This window comes from Uloborus diversus, chromosome 7, assembly GCF_026930045.1.
Source record: "Uloborus diversus isolate 005 chromosome 7, Udiv.v.3.1, whole genome shotgun sequence".
NCBI classification, from domain to species: domain Eukaryota; kingdom Metazoa; phylum Arthropoda; class Arachnida; order Araneae; family Uloboridae; genus Uloborus; species Uloborus diversus.
In genome coordinates, this window is record NC_072737.1 from 69,357,340 (window position 1) to 69,376,907 (window position 19,568).

General features: G+C 33.8%; 1 protein-coding gene across 1 annotated transcript in view; it reads left to right on the forward strand.

Annotated features, from left to right (window-relative positions):
• The window catches only part of LOC129227036 (galectin-6-like), a 37,195-nt gene extending 20,209 nt beyond the window's left edge, over window positions 1–16,986 (forward strand). The window contains exons 4-9 of the mRNA XM_054861672.1: window positions 1,317–1,445; window positions 6,291–6,379; window positions 7,680–8,001; window positions 14,067–14,141; window positions 14,302–14,390; window positions 15,275–16,986. Of these exons, the coding sequence (XP_054717647.1) occupies window positions 1,317–1,445; window positions 6,291–6,379; window positions 7,680–8,001; window positions 14,067–14,141; window positions 14,302–14,390; window positions 15,275–15,596 (1,026 nt within the window). The 3' untranslated portion in view covers window positions 15,597–16,986. The remainder of the gene's footprint in view (window positions 1–1,316; window positions 1,446–6,290; window positions 6,380–7,679; window positions 8,002–14,066; window positions 14,142–14,301; window positions 14,391–15,274) is intronic.
• Window positions 16,987–19,568: the final 2,582 nt, after the last annotated feature.

A 19,568-nucleotide genomic window follows, 5' to 3' on the forward strand; every position in this document is an offset into this window, starting at 1 on the left:
AATTTAATTGATGTTCATACCCAAGGATGGATAAAACGAGGAATCGAATTTTTCTCAGAAGTAAATGTTGAACTATTAATGAATAATCTAGTTTTGGCCCACGACTGATTAATATTACAGTAACCATATCAATCAAAAGAATTTTGCTGACACATCTTTTATTTACACATTCAATAAGCCTGTTCAACACCCGATAAGTACCATTCTACAGGCAAAAAATGTACACAACGTTTTCTGTGAAAAAATACTTGCCTGAGAACCACATGAGCAGTGTAATATCGAAAATAGTTTAAATAGGTAGCATTCAAAAGAACAATTGAGATTTTTTTTACGAAGAAATTAGTTGCCCTCATGCCCCCGTTATCGAGATATAGGGTCTTAAATTAAATTCTGCCAAAATTTTTAGAAAAGCGCCAAATTAAAAAAATTTGGCGAAAAATTGAAGGTTGGATGGAACCCGATTCCATTGAGTGCATGTTAAAGGACATCCGTCAGAAAAGTGTGAAAGCTGTCTTCCATAACTCATCAAAACTCGCTATTTTTTTATTTTTACACTATTTAACATATTAACTAAATTACATTGCACTATTAGTTTCCTAATTAGCATCAGAAGTAGCATTTTTGGTCTTCAATCAATAACTGATACCTAGTGTTTATACATAAGAAAAGTTAGTGAAAAAGCTTATGAAATTACGTGACGAATGTAAGAGCATGACAGAAAAGGAAAGCGAATTAGAAAATGTAGTGCGTTCAAACAATTACATAAATTTCATCCTTCGTTATCTGTTCTGACTATTGGAAAAATTGAATGTTTTGTGGGACAAGTCCAAGAGTGTTATAGCTGAAAGCTGCTTTGAGTTAGTCAAGAAGTCAAGATAGTGCCCCTCTTTATCCGAATGAGGTTGAAGTTTTATGAAGTTTGTTGTAATTTCAGGAGAGATGAAGGAAAAATATTTTTAATTGAAACTTAGATAGGTTTTTAATTCAAGATGAAATTAGTTTTGTGAATGTACCATTTCTTAGCTACGATGATTTTTTTCCCCCATGTATTCAGAATCGGCGTGTCAAGTCCAAATAATTTCACCCTTCTGGTTGTCATAGTTACAGCAATATGAACTTTTCCCACAAATTGCCTCACTTAACATTTGCAGAAGCAACGAAGGGGAAAAGTTCATAGTATCATGAACATGACAACCAGAAGGGAAAAGGATGAAGAGTGGGAGGGTAATTTGGCTTTGACACGCCTATTCGCATTACATAGATTACAGTTCGTTTAAATATTGTACGGAACGTGTCCTATTCATATTTATTTTCAGGTTGAGGTGAATGGAGCTCCTTTCATTACTTACAACCATAGAGAAGGGATGCCTCTGTGTGACGTTACCCACTTAACTATGGGAGGAGATGTCACAGTTTATGGAATACATATTCCTTTAGCATCTATGGTTAGTATTCGCTTCACTAATGTGAAAAGTTTTCAATGTATTTCTGCTGAAACAAAAAACTATGGCTAGTATAAAACTTTAATTGCTTCGAAAGTTATTGAAAGGAAAACTTAATATTGCTGTTTTAAATAAATGTCCCAAATGCAGGGTGTTTTCCTTCCAATTAATCTCCTTAAAAACTAAAGGGTGTCCCAAAATAAACGTAATATTTGAATTTGCCACTATTTGTGCCGTAAATTGTTGGGGGGGGGGGGGGTATTTGAAGTCAAAGGTCTAAGTCCAACAAGCCCACATCCACCCTGCGATATCGAGTGCCAATAACAGTAACTGCTTGACCAGCCTCAACTTTCTTTATTTTTGAAATATGTTCAATAATGAAAACGCGTTATTGTATCGTATAACACTCCATTTTTAATAACCCTAAAATCCCAGCTGGTATTTTAGCTGAAACTCCCTGAGCTGTTATTCTTTTTTTCATGGTTGCCTACAATTTACTACAAAAATGGTGGCAAATTCAAATCTTGCGTTAATTTTGGGACACCTTTTATATGCTTTTGTGTAGTTTTAAGCCTCCTTCACACGAGGTAACTTAGCTTAATCAACGGGCAGTTGTCTGTCAATTCACCAGCCACATGTGCCGCTACATTTCTAATCCCGATGAGTTGAATCAACTTTTTAGTTGATTCAACTCATCAGGACATTACCATGCGTTCACCCTACACTCAAGTAAACTACTTGAGTCAACTCTGTTCAGTTTTAACAACGTCGTGGAGTATCTGCTCGAATAAATTCGGCGTATTAGAAGAAAATTGAATCAACAAAGTTGCCTCGTGTGAAAACAACGAAAAACGCCAGTCAAGTACGTAGCTCACAGGCTACTGTTTTGAAGCGTTGATTAACTAAAGCCTTGGTTTCCTAGGAGCTAACACGCCGATTGTCGGCGTCGCTCCTCGGCGAGGCGAAAACTTAATTCTTCTGCGCATGTGCGCCCGAGCTAAATCGACGTCGTGAATGGCCACGCTGGAATCCACTTGACTTTGATTTCAGCGTCACGGCGAGGAGCGAAGTCGAAGATCGGCGATTCGTTCCTAGGAAACCAAGGCTTAATCGCATCGTGTGTAGATTACTTTAAAGTGTTGAATGGTTTTAAGAATCTTCAAAGTTTTAATGCACAGTCATTTCCGTTAAGATCTATCTCATCAAAAACAACCCTGTTGTAAAAATTTCCCCGCCAAGAAAACCTTCAACTTTTCCGCACAAAAAAGAAAACCTGCATCCTAAACCCAAAAACCCTCAGCCATAAAAAGTTATGATATCTAGTTTGCCCGCCAAGTATCTGCCAAACTATCATCCTCCCTCTTCTCCTTTTTCATCACAGCTACTTCCATTAGAACCTCCTCCCACCTTCAACTCCTCAGAAACATGAATAGATCTTTTAAATTGTTTAACTTGTTTGACGAGAAGCTTTTCAAAGTGAAGTGGTTGCTTGGTGAGCAAAAAGCTTCCCGCCAAACAAGATAAACAATTTAAAAGATCTATCCATGTTTCTGAGGAGTTGAAGGTTGGAGGAGGTTCTAATGGAAGTAGCTGTGATGAAAAAGGAGAAGAGGGAGGATGATAGTTTGGCAGATACTTGGCGGACAAACTAGATATCATAACTTTTTATGGCTGAGGGTTTTTGGGTTTAGGATGCAGGTTTTCTTTTTTGTGCGGAAAAGTTAAAGGTTTTCTTGGCGGAGAAATTTTTACAACAGGATTGTTTTTGATGAGATATCACATCTCTTTGCATTGATATTATTACTTTGTCTGTATTTTTAGAATTGAGAACTTCAACTCAGAAAATTTTCAATTGAAACAACGCTGTTTTGTGTTTTTAAGGAACAATAATGGCTAGCCTAATTTTACGTCAAGTTATTTTCTGACTATTAAGATTCTATGTTCATTTTGCGAGAATTGGACGGTTTGAATTTTATTGTAATCCTTGTATCCTCTCTGTTGCAAAGAAAACTTCTTGGATAATAAAATACTATATTTTAAATTATATTGTTTTCGAGTATTTTACAACTTCACATTAAATTCTACTACAGTTTCTTTATTTGACAGATTATTCAACATTTTCATGAAGGTTTCTTTAAATGTTTTACAGCTTGAGGGCTATTTTAATCTAGCTTTTCACTTTCTTGTTTAATTACATTTTTTCTTAAATCGTGGATTATTTTACGTTTTATGTGATAATTTTAATTGTTTGGTGATTTATCTTTTTCTTGATAGAAGTCTTTGTCTTGTTAATACCTAGTTTTGTTTAAAAGTTCATTTAAAAAACGAAATAACGCATGTTATCACCAAGCAAAAAAAAAAAAAAAAAAACTAAGCCATTAAATATTTTAAATTTGAATGTGTCAGAAGATCTATACAACTTTACTCGATGTCAAATCGCGGATATCCCAAATTTGCCATAGCGAATGCGCATGTTGCGCGCGGACTAAGCTCATTAAAAGTCTTGCTTAAATTAATTGCAAAATTTTTTTCAGCTAACAAATTACTGGAAAGCACGGATATCCACACACGTATTTCATATATTTTCAATTCATTGTGTTGTTTGTGAAAAATCCATTAATTTAGAAAATAAGCAAACCAATAAAAAAGTGCTATTTTTCGCTTTCAATTAAAAAGTTATATATGTTCCGTATTCATATGCGTACAGTTTCATATAATTTGACACGTAAAATATTGTAATGGTTTAACCCCAGTTTTGCGCCGACATTTAAAAATTCTTCCCTCCATAAATATATAAAAACTGAAAAACAGGAGGAAGGAAATTTCGTATCGGCAAAACTTTGGGGGGGAGGGGAGGACAGCATTCTAATCTCATTCATTAATTTGTTTCTCTGCTTAAGTATAAACAAACAACATAGCTCATTGGGCTTTCTGTTTTCAGATTCTAAGTCTGCGCGCATGCGCAGTCGCTGTGGCAAATTTGTGATATCCGCGATTTAACGTCTAGTTGCAACTGTTGGATATGTTTTAGTCTTGATTGAATTTCATTTCATAAGACAACTTTGGAATAACTGTTAGATCTGTTCTAACCTTGCAATTGCAGTCCGAGATAAACAAACCCTATGAGCTGAGAGTAAGTACATAATGATTTAGGGAAAATTAGTGATTTTCAAACTTCAATTACTCCGGCCCATGATGTCCCTGGGGGTTGAATTTTTGTATATGTACTCAATAACCCCCCAAGAATATGTATACAAAAAATCATTACCGTAGCCCCCCGGGGGGCTGTGATAGAACCCCGGGAAGGTACAATTTGGGGGGTAAAAACGAGGGGGGAAAGGGAGGGGGGTCAAATGGCACAAAAGGCACATCAGTAGGGCACAAGGAATGTGTGTGCGAAATTTCAGCTTGATTCCTTTCTTCGTCTGGGCTGTAGCCCTGTCAAAGAAAGCGAAAACTTTTTTGAACAGCGATTTTATAACTTTAATACCTCCTCCCCCTGATGGTCCAGGGGACTGTATTTTGGTTTACGGCGTCAGGGGCCACTAGAGATTAAGGGTACTAAAAATCAACTCCGAGGGTCTTCATAGAGCTGAGATACGGAGGGGTGAAAAACCCAAAAAACCCCAACTTGTTCTGTCGTGTAATCTTGGTCTTGGTCGCTTTTATTTCCTTTCGTCTTTGGCGGTGGATTTGCTTCTGTTGGCTGCTGACGTTTGGTTTCCTTGGCGGGGCGGGACGCTCCCTCTTCCCGTAATTATGCCTGAGCAGAGTAATGTTTCACGCAGTTGATCACCAATTCTCAGGTTTAAAAAGTTAGCATTGTTCGAGAACCTTGAGCTTAAGCTGCTAAGTAGAACACGAGCGTTATAAATTGTTCAATCCACTTGCACCGGTGTGACATTTTTACGTTTTTATTTATACTTCATTCTTGGAATTTAAAACCTGAGCTTTTGATTTTTATGTGTTTGAATTTCAGGAAAAATTATTTATCATAAAATAAAGTGTCAATTTTTAAAAAAAATTGTATTAAAAAAAATATTTAAGTGTTTCAGGTGTGACTTAGTCACACTCATAACACGTACAAATCATTGTTTTTTTTTAAAAAAACAAAGTTTCTTTTTAAAATTGACACATAATGTTACAATGCACAAGTGTATGAGAATTAAAATTTAAAATCTGGGTTTCTCGGAATAAAGTTTAAGTATGTAAGTAAAATTGTTATCCCCATGCCAATAGAGTGAGAAGGGAAACCAAATTATAAACCAACAATCGGCACTTTAGACTATCTGTTTTATTTTCTATATATTTTCTTTTTCTAAAATCAATACTTTGTCGTGGAAAGGTAAAGGACAGTATCTGCCAAAATGCGTGTTTGAGATAAAACGTCGCGTTTTAGAAAATGTTGGAGCTTGTTTTTTTTTCCCCGAGTTTTGTTTTTAGCGGAAACTCAATAAGCAAGCTTGTACAATAAGCTTAATTGCAACAGATGACAAAAATGCAAAAAAATGAAAAATTTGCAGTTACTGCCCTTTACCACAACAGTACTGTACTTTTGAAGGCATACTGTTTTGAACCGTTTAAATTCCTTTCTATTACAGAAAACTAAAACTCCTATTTCATTTTTATTAGAAAACTTACACGTGTAATCTATAACTGCTTAATAAATACAGCGTAAAAAAAATAATTAGAAAATATAGTTTGCTTAATTGTCACAAAATTTATCGCTAAACATTTGCATTACCACCGAGCTGCTTTAAAAATATATATTTTGCTTTCCGTAATAGGTTGCAGATATGACAAGTTTGATTATTCAGTTTAAAAAAAAAATGTTTTTGATTTCTCTAGCCAATACCTTTGGTTCTCCGTGTTCCTAAAAATACTTACCTAGGAGACACACTCAAGATCGAAGGAGACGTTCCTGATGGTGCAGACAGGTAAGAACTTTTCTATGATTTTTCCGTTCATCTGTTCTGTTAGCTGAAACCTTTCCTTTTAAACAAGCTGCGTTGCCCGACGTTGCATGGTCTTCCTCGAAAAATAAAGTTGGGTCAAGTGACGCATGTTCAACAATTAGACATATAATTAAAAAAAAGTGTCAAATTTTCCGTCAACGTGTAGAAAAGAGCAATTTTATGACTCAAATATTATTATTATTTTTTAATTCCAAAAATTCAATCATTGTTATTAATAGGCGTAAACATTTCGTTTCACGGATTTTCGGACGAGGTTTCTGTCCCTAAAGGGGGCGAAAAAAACCTATGGGAACTCTTGAGCATCAAAGGACCTCTGCCAAATTTGGCAAATATCTTGCATGAACTGAATTTGTATCAGGAACACACATACACATTTTTATGTATATAGAAGAAAAAAAAACTGAGAAAATAGTTATGACATAACTTTTTGCTTTTAAAAAGCTTCAGGAATTTATTATCGTTTTAACACTCATAAAATCGTTCAGTGCTCTATGCAAGGTAATACAAGAAAAATCTCATGGGATAACCAAGGTCATAACAAAAAGAGTTGGAAGTTGAAGGTTCTCAAGGCAACCACTTTTCCAGAATTTGAATAAAAAGGCTTCGTGTCATAAATTAAAATGTACTTCTTTTGCTCCAGTTTCTAAATTCCCATTTGACAAAACATTACCTCAAAATTGCACAAAAAGGTGCAATCCTCCCTCAAAAGACTAAGCATAAAACATACTTATACGCGCGTATTGAAGCTTGACCTCGGAGAGATGATGGATGACCTTGAAGAAGCGGAAGCATTTGTATCATTTGTACAGTCTGCTCACGGATGATATGGAATTGACAAACGTCCAGTTTAGACAAGTCTATCTTGATGGGGGGGGGGGGGGACAAAAATTTGACGGGCGTTCTTCGTCAATTTAATGTGACTCTGCTTAACTTAAAGGCTAACACGCATCTGCAAAAGCTGGCATCCCTGAAAACTAATAGCTGACTCCATTTCCGCCTGTAAACCGGATGTTTGTCTTTCCGTCTCATCGGTGTTTGGACTGTCATAGGTTTTTTCTTATTTTGTAACAGATAGGCTCAGCGAGAACACGCGTCTTACTATTCGACTCTTTCTGGCTGATTCTAACCACTACAAATAATGTTTCCGCTCGACTTTACACATCGACTTTTCCCCTGTTTAATTATGTTTTAATTGATTTTGCCTTGGTAAATATGTTAATGAAATACATGTGTTTGAATTTACGAAAAACCACTTTCGTAGATTTGTCATCAATCTTCAATGTGGCACTGATGAGGGAGCTGATATTATGTATCACTTCAATCCTCGATTTGGGGATGACGTTATAGTGTGCAACAACCGATGTGCTGATTCCTGGGGTGACGAGGAGCGACTGGAATCTGTGCCCATGAAACCCGGAGAACACTTTTCTCTGAGCATTGTGGCTGGCAAGGATGGCTATTTACCTGTTGTTAACGGCAATCCTTTGCCCGTCTTTACACATCGCCTGGATATGTCAGCTGCTTGTTCCATTTGTATTGATGGCGATGTCGTCATTAAAGACTTGTCCGTTGATTGTCCTCCAGTAAGTGTCAGAAATTTATTTTCAGCTTTTTTTCAGAAAATTTTTCTTTTTATTTTTAACCGGAAAAATCTCCCGTGAAGGTATGACGGGTTAAAGTCGCTCCTACATTTGAACAAAGCCATTGCCTGTTTGGTGATATTTTGATAGTTCAAATTTTAACCCTAACCCCAGTGGATTAACCCTAAACTCCAATAGATAGCGACACACCACTTTTTCGTTACTTCATTCCCCTGAAATGAGACTTACCAGTAAAACAGCTAAGTTACTGGATCCAGTTCAGCCTTGTAAAATAAAGCATTTTCCTGCATGTCCAAAAAATATTACCAGACATTACCAAAAATATTGTCAAATTATCATTCCGCAGAGCAAGTTTCATTGTTGGTGACGTCAGGAGCTTTACTCGATCAGTGAATTGGCTATTGTATGAATAATAGGATAGGATAATTGGAAAGGTAAGCAACATTTAATTTGTTCACGAGTTTATCCCAAGTCCACTTACGGTGCACACATTGAACTCTGGTAATGAAGGTGTTGCTTTCTGTTTAGTAACGTGATTAAACACCTCATACGACACTTGTTTTTCATACTGTGACAGTACAGCGATTACGTATGATGGAAAATTATAAAGCAAAAAATAAAACAGTTACATATGTACAATTAATTTGAAAGCCTATAGATATATATTTTACATTGACTTTTAAAGCAGGGTTGAATAAACGTAAAACAGTTAAGACCAAATTTGGTAAATTACCCTACATTATTAAGTAGAAAAAGAAATTCAAAACACTAAATGACAGCGTCTATTTAAAGCTGGCTAAGGAAAAATCATTATCACTACATCCTCAGTAGGGCTGTGCGATATACCGTAATGTATCGATACATATTTATTACCGCGGTAACGATATTCAGATTTAAATCTGTCCGATACATCGATTATTCGCGACATAGAGACGTGCGGATAAGCGAAAACCGCGGATAATCCGAATAATAGGTAACAAACCATACTAAGTGTATACAATATCTAAAAAATATTATAAAAAATATTAACACTCGCACATACAATTTAAATTATAATTAAAAACATAGCTACATTGCATCTACTAACATTGAATATAAAAAATATAAGTAAAATCTAAAAGCAAACAATAACATAATCGTAACTTAAGAAAATGTGAAAAAACCGCCGATAAAATCGGGAATCCACTGTAAATGGTTTCTGTAAAAGTTGTTTTTCGGCTTGCGCAGTGTTAATGCGAGGAAAACAACATGTCACCGATATCAGTAATGACACTGCGAAAAAAAAGTAATGGTTTTGCGCAATACTACTTGTAACTAATTTATTCACAAATACTTCAATACGCACAAACTATTTAATGTTAACTAGATTTTTGTTGTTGAAATTAATGGTGAAAACTTCAAAAAAGTTTCTTTTAAATTAGGAAAATTTAATGATGTGTCACTGATTGTAACGTTTATATGCCACTTCATACCGGTTATGTAAACTAACTTTATGGGAGTTTTAGGACAAGAAAGAGCATTAAATTTGGATTTTCAAGTCAATACTAATAAGTTTTCAAATTTTTTGAGCTGTTTTTTATAGCATCGTAAAACAAAAAGTTCCGTTCAGAACTAAACGAGCCTACTTTCCCGTATTTCAATATCGAATTTCTAGAAAATTCTCTTCTATCTATCGAATTGTTTTATTTATTTTTGACTTATTTTGTTTTTTGCGATATTTTTTGTGCATTAAGCCTTCTTTCATGCTTTTTTTCTTTTTATTGACTTTAACTGGGAAAGTAGGCTAAAAAGGAATAAAAGACAAGAAGTGTAATTATAAGTAATTTTACATTGACGGCTGTGTCGCCGCAGTAAGAAAAACAAATTCTTACTGTGACGATGCAGTCGTCAATGTAAATTTTAATTATTTTTATTTTTTATTTATTTTGTACGATTTCATTTTTTAAAAAAACTTCAACCTGTGAAACATTATGGCGCAACCCGCGAATTAATACTACAATTTGTCGCTTTTCTATGAACTTTTAAAATTTGCCAAGGACTTTTCGGACACCTGTATAATCGGCATCGCTATTCTTTGCCCCATACAACATTTTCAGCTCGTAACCCACGGGTAATACGTGTCTCATTTTTGCGCATTATTCGAGATGCTAATAGGATGAAACTAAAAGCATTTTTTTTAATACTTTTTTTTTTTTTTTGTATTTTTGCTTGGTACGCTTTTTATTCTGCGCTGTTCAAAAAATAATAAATATCATAAGCCAAAAGCAGAGTAAAAGATTGCTGCACCATTAGCAAAACGATAATGTTGCGCATGACACGCGGCATCAAACAAACACAAAAAATAGACTAAACACAATTAATTCAATATGTAAAGAACTGAAATGCGGCTGATTTTAGATATTCAAAATAAAAACAATTGCTTTTAACTTTTTTTACCCATTTTTTTCCAAAATAACGCTGTTGGTTTTTGTTGGTGGTTATTTCCAGAACAATTTTAACTTTAGGATGATCAAGATTATCTTTCCAAGAAAATTAAGTTAGCAAAAAGGTGGTTGTTAAATGAAGAAGAACGGTCAATAACTAGTTAAATTTGCGACTAGTAAACCAGAAGACTCCACTGGCTAAAAAGTGAAAATTTGAATTCTCAAGTTATCGTGTCTACCGTAAGGACTCATTTGTGTTACGAATTAGGCAAAAGAAAATTACAAGCAACTGCTATACCTTTACATATGCAGGCCCGTGTCCAGGATTTCATAAAGGGAGGGATTTTTGCAGGCCTGTCACTTCAAAATATTTTGTTTTGAAGGAGAGGGGCAAAGCGTTTGATCGATATATTTTATCTGAAAAAACAACAAAATACGTACAAAAATGCTTAAATTCATCATGTTTGCAGGGATGTGCCAGTTGCGACAAACTGCTCCAAAAGACTTCTAAATGAACTTTTCTGCTCCAAAATCGGACAAACTTGCGCCAAAAGTGCGATTTTGCATTTTATGTTGCAGTTCCTTCAGCCTATTTGGTAGTTTTTTCAGATTATCTTTACGTTTAGGCATTTGAAGCTTGTTTTTACGATTTTTTTTTATATAGCCCCGATTTTTTGCGTATTTCAAAATCCGATTGCATCCGCTTTTGAAAAATTCAATCGTTTTAATTTATTCTGTGATCGTTTCCTTTGAGTTGAAAAATTTTGCATTGACCATTATTTTCAACCATTCTTATCTTTTGTTTTCAGAAGAAGAGGACTTGTAAGTTCGTCTTCTTACCACGCCCACTCAAAAATATCAAATCTAGTTGCATCCGAATTGATCTAAGCAAATGCCATGTGTAAAAATTAATATTGTTCACCAGTTTTTAATCTTGGGTTTCTTAAGATTTTAGGACAGAAAATTGATCCCTAATTTTGGTTGGAGACACATAAGATAGCAAAAATCGGGGAATTCTAATGCTCTGGCGATGAAAATGCAGACATTTAAAGTTTCCGAGACTTAAGCATTACTTTCCATATTCTGCGCCTGCCTCAAATTTTTTATTTTTTCACATGTATTTTAAAATTCCTTTTCTTATGACATAATTTCTCAAAAGCATTTTTTTTTAATTGTAATTTCATTATTAATTTTGTGATTAAATATCAAAAAGTTAAAAATTAAAGGTTTTAATGGTTTCCTTTGCTTGATCTTCAGATTTGTTAATCAAGTAGCTCAGTATGTAACATATGACTATGTGCATAAGGTTAAATGTTAGTAAATAACTTACAGGTACCAAAAAAAAAAAAAAGATTAATAAATAGCTCTTTAAAACTCACTTGTAATTTGTTGAGGTAAAGTTTTTAAATTTAACTATTCTTTTTTGCTTTTTTTAAGCCTTTTTGAATATGTTTTTGAGTTTTATGTATATATATCTTGTGTCTTTTACATATATATATGAACTACATAAAAGCAAACAAAATTTAAAAATAGATATGAAACACCAAAACTTAAATGTGAACAAAAGCAGTGATGTATTCAGCAAAGTAAATATGTGAACTAAATTTAAATCAGTGTAAGATAAAAGTAGAGCAGGACATGGCTTGTTTTTTGTGAAAAATATTAGACAAAAAAGAAAATAAATAAATAAATATAAAATAAAATAAAAATAAACAAATAAATAAATGTAATTAAGAGAGCTTCAATTAGTAGTTGAAGTGTTGAAGTTACGGTTTTTGCATCCTTAATCTCCTTTTTTATCATTTTATCATGTCACACATGTTTCTGTGCGTGAAATATACATAGTTGCTACAAATTGATGCAAAATTTAACTTTTCGCTGCTGCAAGCTGCTCCAAATTTGCAATTTTACTGCTCCAGGCAGCTCCAAATTCACCGTTTTACTTCTCCAAACTCACCATTTTCTTGCTCCCAAGATTGCTCTAAAAGCGAGTTTAGGACGGCACATCCCTGTGTTTGTAAAATCCAGGGAGAAGGGTAGCAATTGACCCCCCTGATCTCCCAAATGAGGGGCCTGCTTTTGGCTTCAATTATTTTCATTCTTAGTTGCATTGTCAGGAAAACACACTTCAGTGTGCAAATAATTCTTCACTGTTTAAGGTCACAATGAGGGGCTTAGCAGTTTGGAGGGGAGGGGGGATGGTTCAAATTCACAGAAGATTAGGTTTTAAGTAATATACTACCTATTCTATTAATGTATTTTACACACAGCAGAACCTCGTTTAGCCAGCGCCTGTTTATCCGGATCAAATTTGTAGAAAAAAAATATATTTACGTAAATAATCATTTAAAATTATGATTTCAAGAACAGAAGTTTAAATGCGCCAAATACTCGATTTCATTTCAATTAAGTATACTACTCCTGCAAAGGACGTACAATAAAGTATAGTACTAATTTAGCAAACAATATGATATACTTTGGATGTCAGCCCAATATTATTGCAGCTGAATTATAACTGATGAAGTAATTGAGAAAAAATGGTATGATATAGTTTTGTTAGAAAGCATTGTTTTTTGGTGCAATAAAAGATAAGTCTGCATATTTAAGAATATTATTGATTATTATCAGGATTTTCAATTATTAGGATTGCCTTTGGTCCTATGTAGTCCGGATAAATGAGGTTGTATTGTACATGTAAGGATCGTTATGAACCCCACCTCCCAGAAGGAAATTTCTGGTTGAGCAAGAAAACCTCAGTATTTATCCATTTTACTGCTTGTTTAGATTCAAACCTATTATCTGTTTACAGTGCAATATATTGCAACAAGTACTGAGAAAATTTCACAAACTCTTTTATGACATATGTTTTCAGGTTTTAATATTGTAAGGTAATGCTTAGCAAACTAAATAGGAAGAGTTTTGATGCAGATGTAAATTACATTAACAAACGCAATTACTATGCATCTACAGAGCGGCAACAGTTATCGCTTTTTGTGAAACGCCCAGATCAAAACCCCTTATGAGAAGCAATATTAAACAAAGTATTGACAGCCCATTCAACTGTTCCTCCATCTCTGTTTTTCCAAAATATGATTTTAGTTGATTAAGAGAAGACAGTGTCGTAAGTTACCAGGCAACTTCAAAGAGAATGTTTTTTAAAAAAAGTTCTGTACACAAATTTGAACATTAAAGCTAATTTTAAGTCAAATATGCCCAATTCTTCATTTATTTTTTAATTTTTTCTCCAATGGGAGAGGTTTAACCCCTAAAACCCTCCCCTTGGACACGGCTCTGTACATATGGGACCATCGAGAAGAGATAAAATGTAGAGAGCGAAGACTTTCATTCGTGAAACAGACACACCAAGTCACCTGATAAATTTTAAAGTGAAGCATAGGAAAAAATCAGGTTTCTTTCGCTAGTTTCACGCAAAACGTGTCAACCATTTGTCGTTTTTAAGCCACGTGACTTGAGATCTGTGCCCAAGTTTTTGCTAAGCCAATGATTGACTTGCTCGCTCCATTTATAAATTCCTGCTTTAAATATGGAACAGTCGTTTTAAGTTCTGTTTATTATTTATTAATGAATACAAGTATAGAACTAAAATCTATATTTTTCTTACAGGTTCGCCTACCTCCTCAAGTACCTGATCTGAATTTAGAAGAGCTTGAAGACAAAACAATTCAAGTCTTTTATCCGGTAAGAAGTAGTATAAAATAATTATTTTTCAAATTTATACACTAAATTATGTTTTAGTAACATTGTTTTTTTTATAGTAACAATTATTCAAAGTACTTCTGTTTTAAACTAACACCCTTGATATTAAGCTTGCCTATTTATTAACCTTTTTTTCCCACAGACCAATCCCGTCACTGTTGCATTGCCAAGTGGATTTGGACCCGGTAAAATGACATACGTATCAGGAAAAATCGATGGCGAGCCAACTCGGTACGTATGTTTAAGTGGTAAAATTACAGTTGCAGACAGAGTGAGAAAGCCCTATACTCCCTATTTGTGCAAGAATAGTTCACTTATGCCCAGAATTCGACAAAAATCGCAAAATCTAGCCAAAGAGCCAGGAGAAATTTTTTAGGCCCCAGCCAAATTATTTTTTATTTTATGAAAAAATTTAGTGCAATATGACTTAAGAGCCTGCCACCCTTTTTTTTTCTCGCCCCCGCCCAAGTGAACTGGGGCCCTTGGATTTGTTAGACCCTGTTTTTGCCCCCTCCTTTCCGCACTTGTATGATGATTTTAAAATAATGACCCCATTTCAAAAGCTAAATCCGCTCCTTATTTCAACGAGCTTTTGTGTATTCATAGTGACTGAAATACTCAAACTTGCTTCAAACCCAGGGGTGCCCAAACTTAAATTTTTGGGAGACGGGAAATTCTCAATTAGCCGAATGAAACTCCAAATTCTGCCGAATGATAAAAGACGGATATGCACGATTAAGTACATCTAATGAAAAGAGACATACCCGAATTTTTTACATTTTAGACAAAAATTGCCGAATAAGGAAATTTTTGAATGTTCTCAGTTGACCTCTCGTAACCTTCCATCGGAGCGCCCTGTTTAAACCTCATTTTCTAAATTGTAACTTTCCCAATTGTAATTATGGATATATTCTCGAGCTTGTCTTGTGAGTTCAGTAAAAAATTAATTACTTAAAAAGTTCTTCGACAAAAAAAAGTCATCTTAAAAAACACAATTTTAAAATACTTTTCTAGTACCAAGTAAGTTTCAGTGTTTGAATCGCCCACGCTTTAATCTTTATCTAAAAATATTTTGTCAAAAAGTGGTTTCAACATTTTTCTTTTCCCCCCATCAGTATAAAAGTGAATTTGCAATGCGGCGACGCTGAAGACTCTGAAGTCGCTCTGCATTTCAATCCACGCTGGGATTCAGATGAAGGAACTGTGTACGTTCTCAACTCTCTGGATGATGGAGCTTGGGGGGATGAAATCCGTGAACCGAACCACATTGCTCCCGGATCGAACATCGAAATGCACATCGTCTGCAAAGAAGACGGATACGACGTTCTGGTGGATGGTGACGTTGTTGCTTCATTCCCACACAGGCTGGATGCTGGACGAGTGACGCACTTGGTCGTCGATGGCTGCATTGCCATCAGTCGCATCATGGCAGTCTGAGTTCGTATCCTCTATTGGATCCTTATGCAACACGTGGGTTTTATCGAAGTTTTTTAAATTCAGGATTAGTCTCGGAAAGAACAAGATCAGAAACATGGATGAAGAGGTAACTGTATCTAAAGCAAACTGTATCTAAAGCAAGGTCATCAAATTAATTATGAATAGTGCAAGCTTGAGTTAGAATTGAATTTTCAAGAAACGATATTGTATATTAAGGCGTTAAGTTTTTCTGTATGGTATACACTCACTACTTCTGTACCAACCATTCTTAATATGTGAAAAAGTTTATTTGATTTCATTACGATATTGTGTACGTTGTGATCTTTTAAATAACCATACGAGGTTTAGCGTAGTTCGTCACAGAAGAACTTTGATCTGACGTGGAAGAAAAATCTGTTGCTTTTTCTAAACATTGTTACTAATATCGTTTTTCTAATTATTTATTTTTTTCATAATACATGGAAGTATTTAGTGATGTCTTTACATTTTATCCGGAGTGATTTATTTTTTTAAGTATTAACATGCAACCTGGCAAATTATCAATCAAAATCTTCATTGAATGTGCTTCTGTTACATAAGTTAGTGAATCAAGAGTATAATTATGTTTGAATGCGATATAAACTAACAAAACAATGTCCATAAATTGGTTCTATACAGAGATTTTTAAAAAATATATAACCCCAAAAAAGTAATCTATTTTTGAGAGCTTGTATTTTTATTTTCAGAGGCTATTTATTTTCCCCAGATTAACAAATAGGTATAAAATTAAATATTTTGGGGGGGAAATCTCAATATTCAAAGACAAAGCACGTTTTCTTATGCAGTTGTCAAGTGCTTCGATTTATTGTTAATTGCTTTACAGTTAATTGCATATAAAATCTTATTTAAAAGTTCTTAAGTGTTAAAATACCTTGCTTGTGAACTGAAGCTTCTCCGGACACTTTTTGACTGTGTCAGAGGTGACGAAACTAATGTTATACTGTACATCGTTACATCTCTGCTATCAATTTTACTTTTATGCGATGTTCATGTATGTAATTCACTTATTTGTAATCTGTGAGATCTGTTAGTAGATGATTATGACAGTTAATTTAAGCAAGTTAACAAATTGAGTGAATAGACAAAAATAGATATTTATATTCTTAGATGAATAGAATCTTGACATACCTAAAATATATTTTATTACTGTTGAAAACTGAATCACCTGCTTTCTGTGATTGCTGTGCCTGGTACTGTAAATAGGTCCAAGGAAAAATATAGATATTATATTTATAGGCAATTTGATATATTTTTTCACTTATTTTCGTGGTGTTTACTCTTTAAAACTTTTTGCAAAAGAATGTATTGAAAATTTAAAAGCTATGTACTAATAAAATTTTGTTTTGATCTTTGTATGTCTCTAAAGCTACTTAGTCTCATTAACAATTTGAAATACAGTGAAACCCCGATTTTACGTCACCCAAACCTATGTTTCCACCGCATTTAAGCTTTTTCTATCGGATCTCATCATCAATTTTGCTGCTATGTATTTCCAGTGGTTTACATTTTCCAGTATTTTAAGTTTTTTAACCCAGTCCCTTCAGAAACAAACTCGGGGTTTCACTGTATTTTTTTAACACAGGGAGCTCTGCTTTCTTTATTGAAACCCTACTCTTGCCAATTTTCAATTGAAATTAATTATAGGGGCGCTGTTTCTGGCCAATGGCTGCTGAAAGAAGTAAAACCAAGACCCAACTACTTAATTGGAATATGACCTGTCCATCGAGACATCTGCCATGACCACACAAAATTGAAATGTTTTACTTCTTTGGATAATTTTCTCAAATTTGGTGACGCATTCAAGCTGTAGAACCAATGACGCACTTACAAATTTTGTTTTTCAACTTTTGTTTCCGTTCTTCGAATCGCCCCTTCATGAAAATGGACATTTCTGAATGAGGGTCAAGTCGGACTTTACCCCTTCAGAAATTGTACAATTATTTTTAACACTTTGCTATGGATAGAAAAAAAATATTCAATTTTGTAGCATAAAAACCTCAATGGGATATATTATGCCAAGTATTGATAAAACGAAACAAGACAGAGGAAAAAAAATAATAGAAAACAAGGGGGTGAATTTTCACAAATTTAACGCAAGAATTTCGGAAGTGAATTAGGACTCGAAATTTAAAACAAAAAGTTCTGTCCAAAACTAAACGAGCCTACTTTGCCGTATACCAATATCGAATTTCTAATATCTGATTAGTACTCTCAACATTATCTAAAATCGCAAAATATTTCAAACATAACTTATAAACATTTTAAGTTGATTTTTAGAAATAAAAGAATCCTCTCTCATCCAAAGAAGTAGATACGTAAAAAATAAATGCACAAATAAAGTAGTAGCAACTTTTAAAGAATGCAGCTAATACAGTGGCTCCCAAAAGTGTTCGCACACTTACGATTTTCAATGAAATACGCCCCTATCCATTGGTTAAATTAATATTTTGGAATAGGTATTTAATTATGAAATCTATGATCTATTTTAAACAAAACTTCATGAAAAATTTTAATAACATTACAAAACTTGATTTTTAAGAATTGAATAATCAAGAAGTGCCAGAAACGTAATCTCACAAAAGTCTTCGTATAAACTTTCAAAAATATCTATATATTAATAAATAGTTTAACTTTTTATTAAGTTATTATATAGTAAAATATCATGAAGTATCAACAACAGCTTTTAAACACCTGGAAATAGATTTCATTGTTTTTTTTGTGTGTGTGTGTGCAATTTCTGAGTAAGTATTTAACCGAACTTCTGATCTTACTGTGTCTAGTTCGCTTTTCGTTTCAATGCTGTATTTTCGTGATCTAGCCTCCAGATTTCTCTAAATATGTTTCATTAAGTTTAAATATGGCAATTGAGGAGATATTTCTAAGCTTAAAGACAATTTTGGAGGCACCAGACGCAAACGTTGAAAACTGTGCTTCTTATCGTTATCTTGATAAAAAACAAAGTTGTTTTCGATAACCAAATTTTGGGCTAATAGTTTAAAATTGTCTTTTAAAATATTTAAATGAACAGCATGAATTATTATTTCATCAAAAAATCCCAAACTACCAAGTCCTGATGTTGATATGCACCCTCACACAAAAACACATTCAGCGTCCTGATTAACTGATCCAACTAAGTTCTTAAGATTAAATTCCCAAATTTTTTCTTCAATTTACAATTGTACAACAATTTAACCAAAAATGTTAAATTTATTTTCATCTGCAAGTAAGACGTTATTCCAAAACGTTTTGAACTTATATATCATTGATTTTGCAACGGAAAACGTAAGCTTTCTGTTTTTCGCACGAACGCGAAAATTTCTGCGGGAAGAAATCCCGTTTATTAATCCAGCTAATCAGAGAACTTGGTGAACAATTTTAGGGGAAAAATCAACGTAAAATTTTTCATTCAATTCTGCAGAATATTTTACAGCACTCAAACGTGTATTTTTCATAATTTTTTTAACTGTATAAATCTCAGATGTCGCTTTGTTAAGGTCCGATTCTTTTCTTTAAAGCATTTTATCAAGAACTTCACTGTAGAATGGTATAAAATAACTAATTTAGAGACATTTCAAATTTGTTGTTTTTTACGAATACCAGTCATTTAAAGATAGTAAGCAGAATATTGGGGAATAAATAAACAACTAAAGCCTAATGATTTTATAGTGTCAACACAATGTAAAAGTAATAAAAAAAACGACATATGATAATTTTAATATTTCTCTGTTTCTTCGTTTTTTGACAAATTTCAAAAATAAAATCAGGCAATATTTTAAAAGAAACTACCTACTGGGTTTTATTTAGAATGCCATAGGAATAATGTGAAAAAAAAATTTTGGATTTCATATTCGAATTCAGTTTTGCGTTATTTTAGTTTTATTACAAAATTTCAAGGTGTACGAATACATTTGGGAGCCACTGTATATTTTTTTC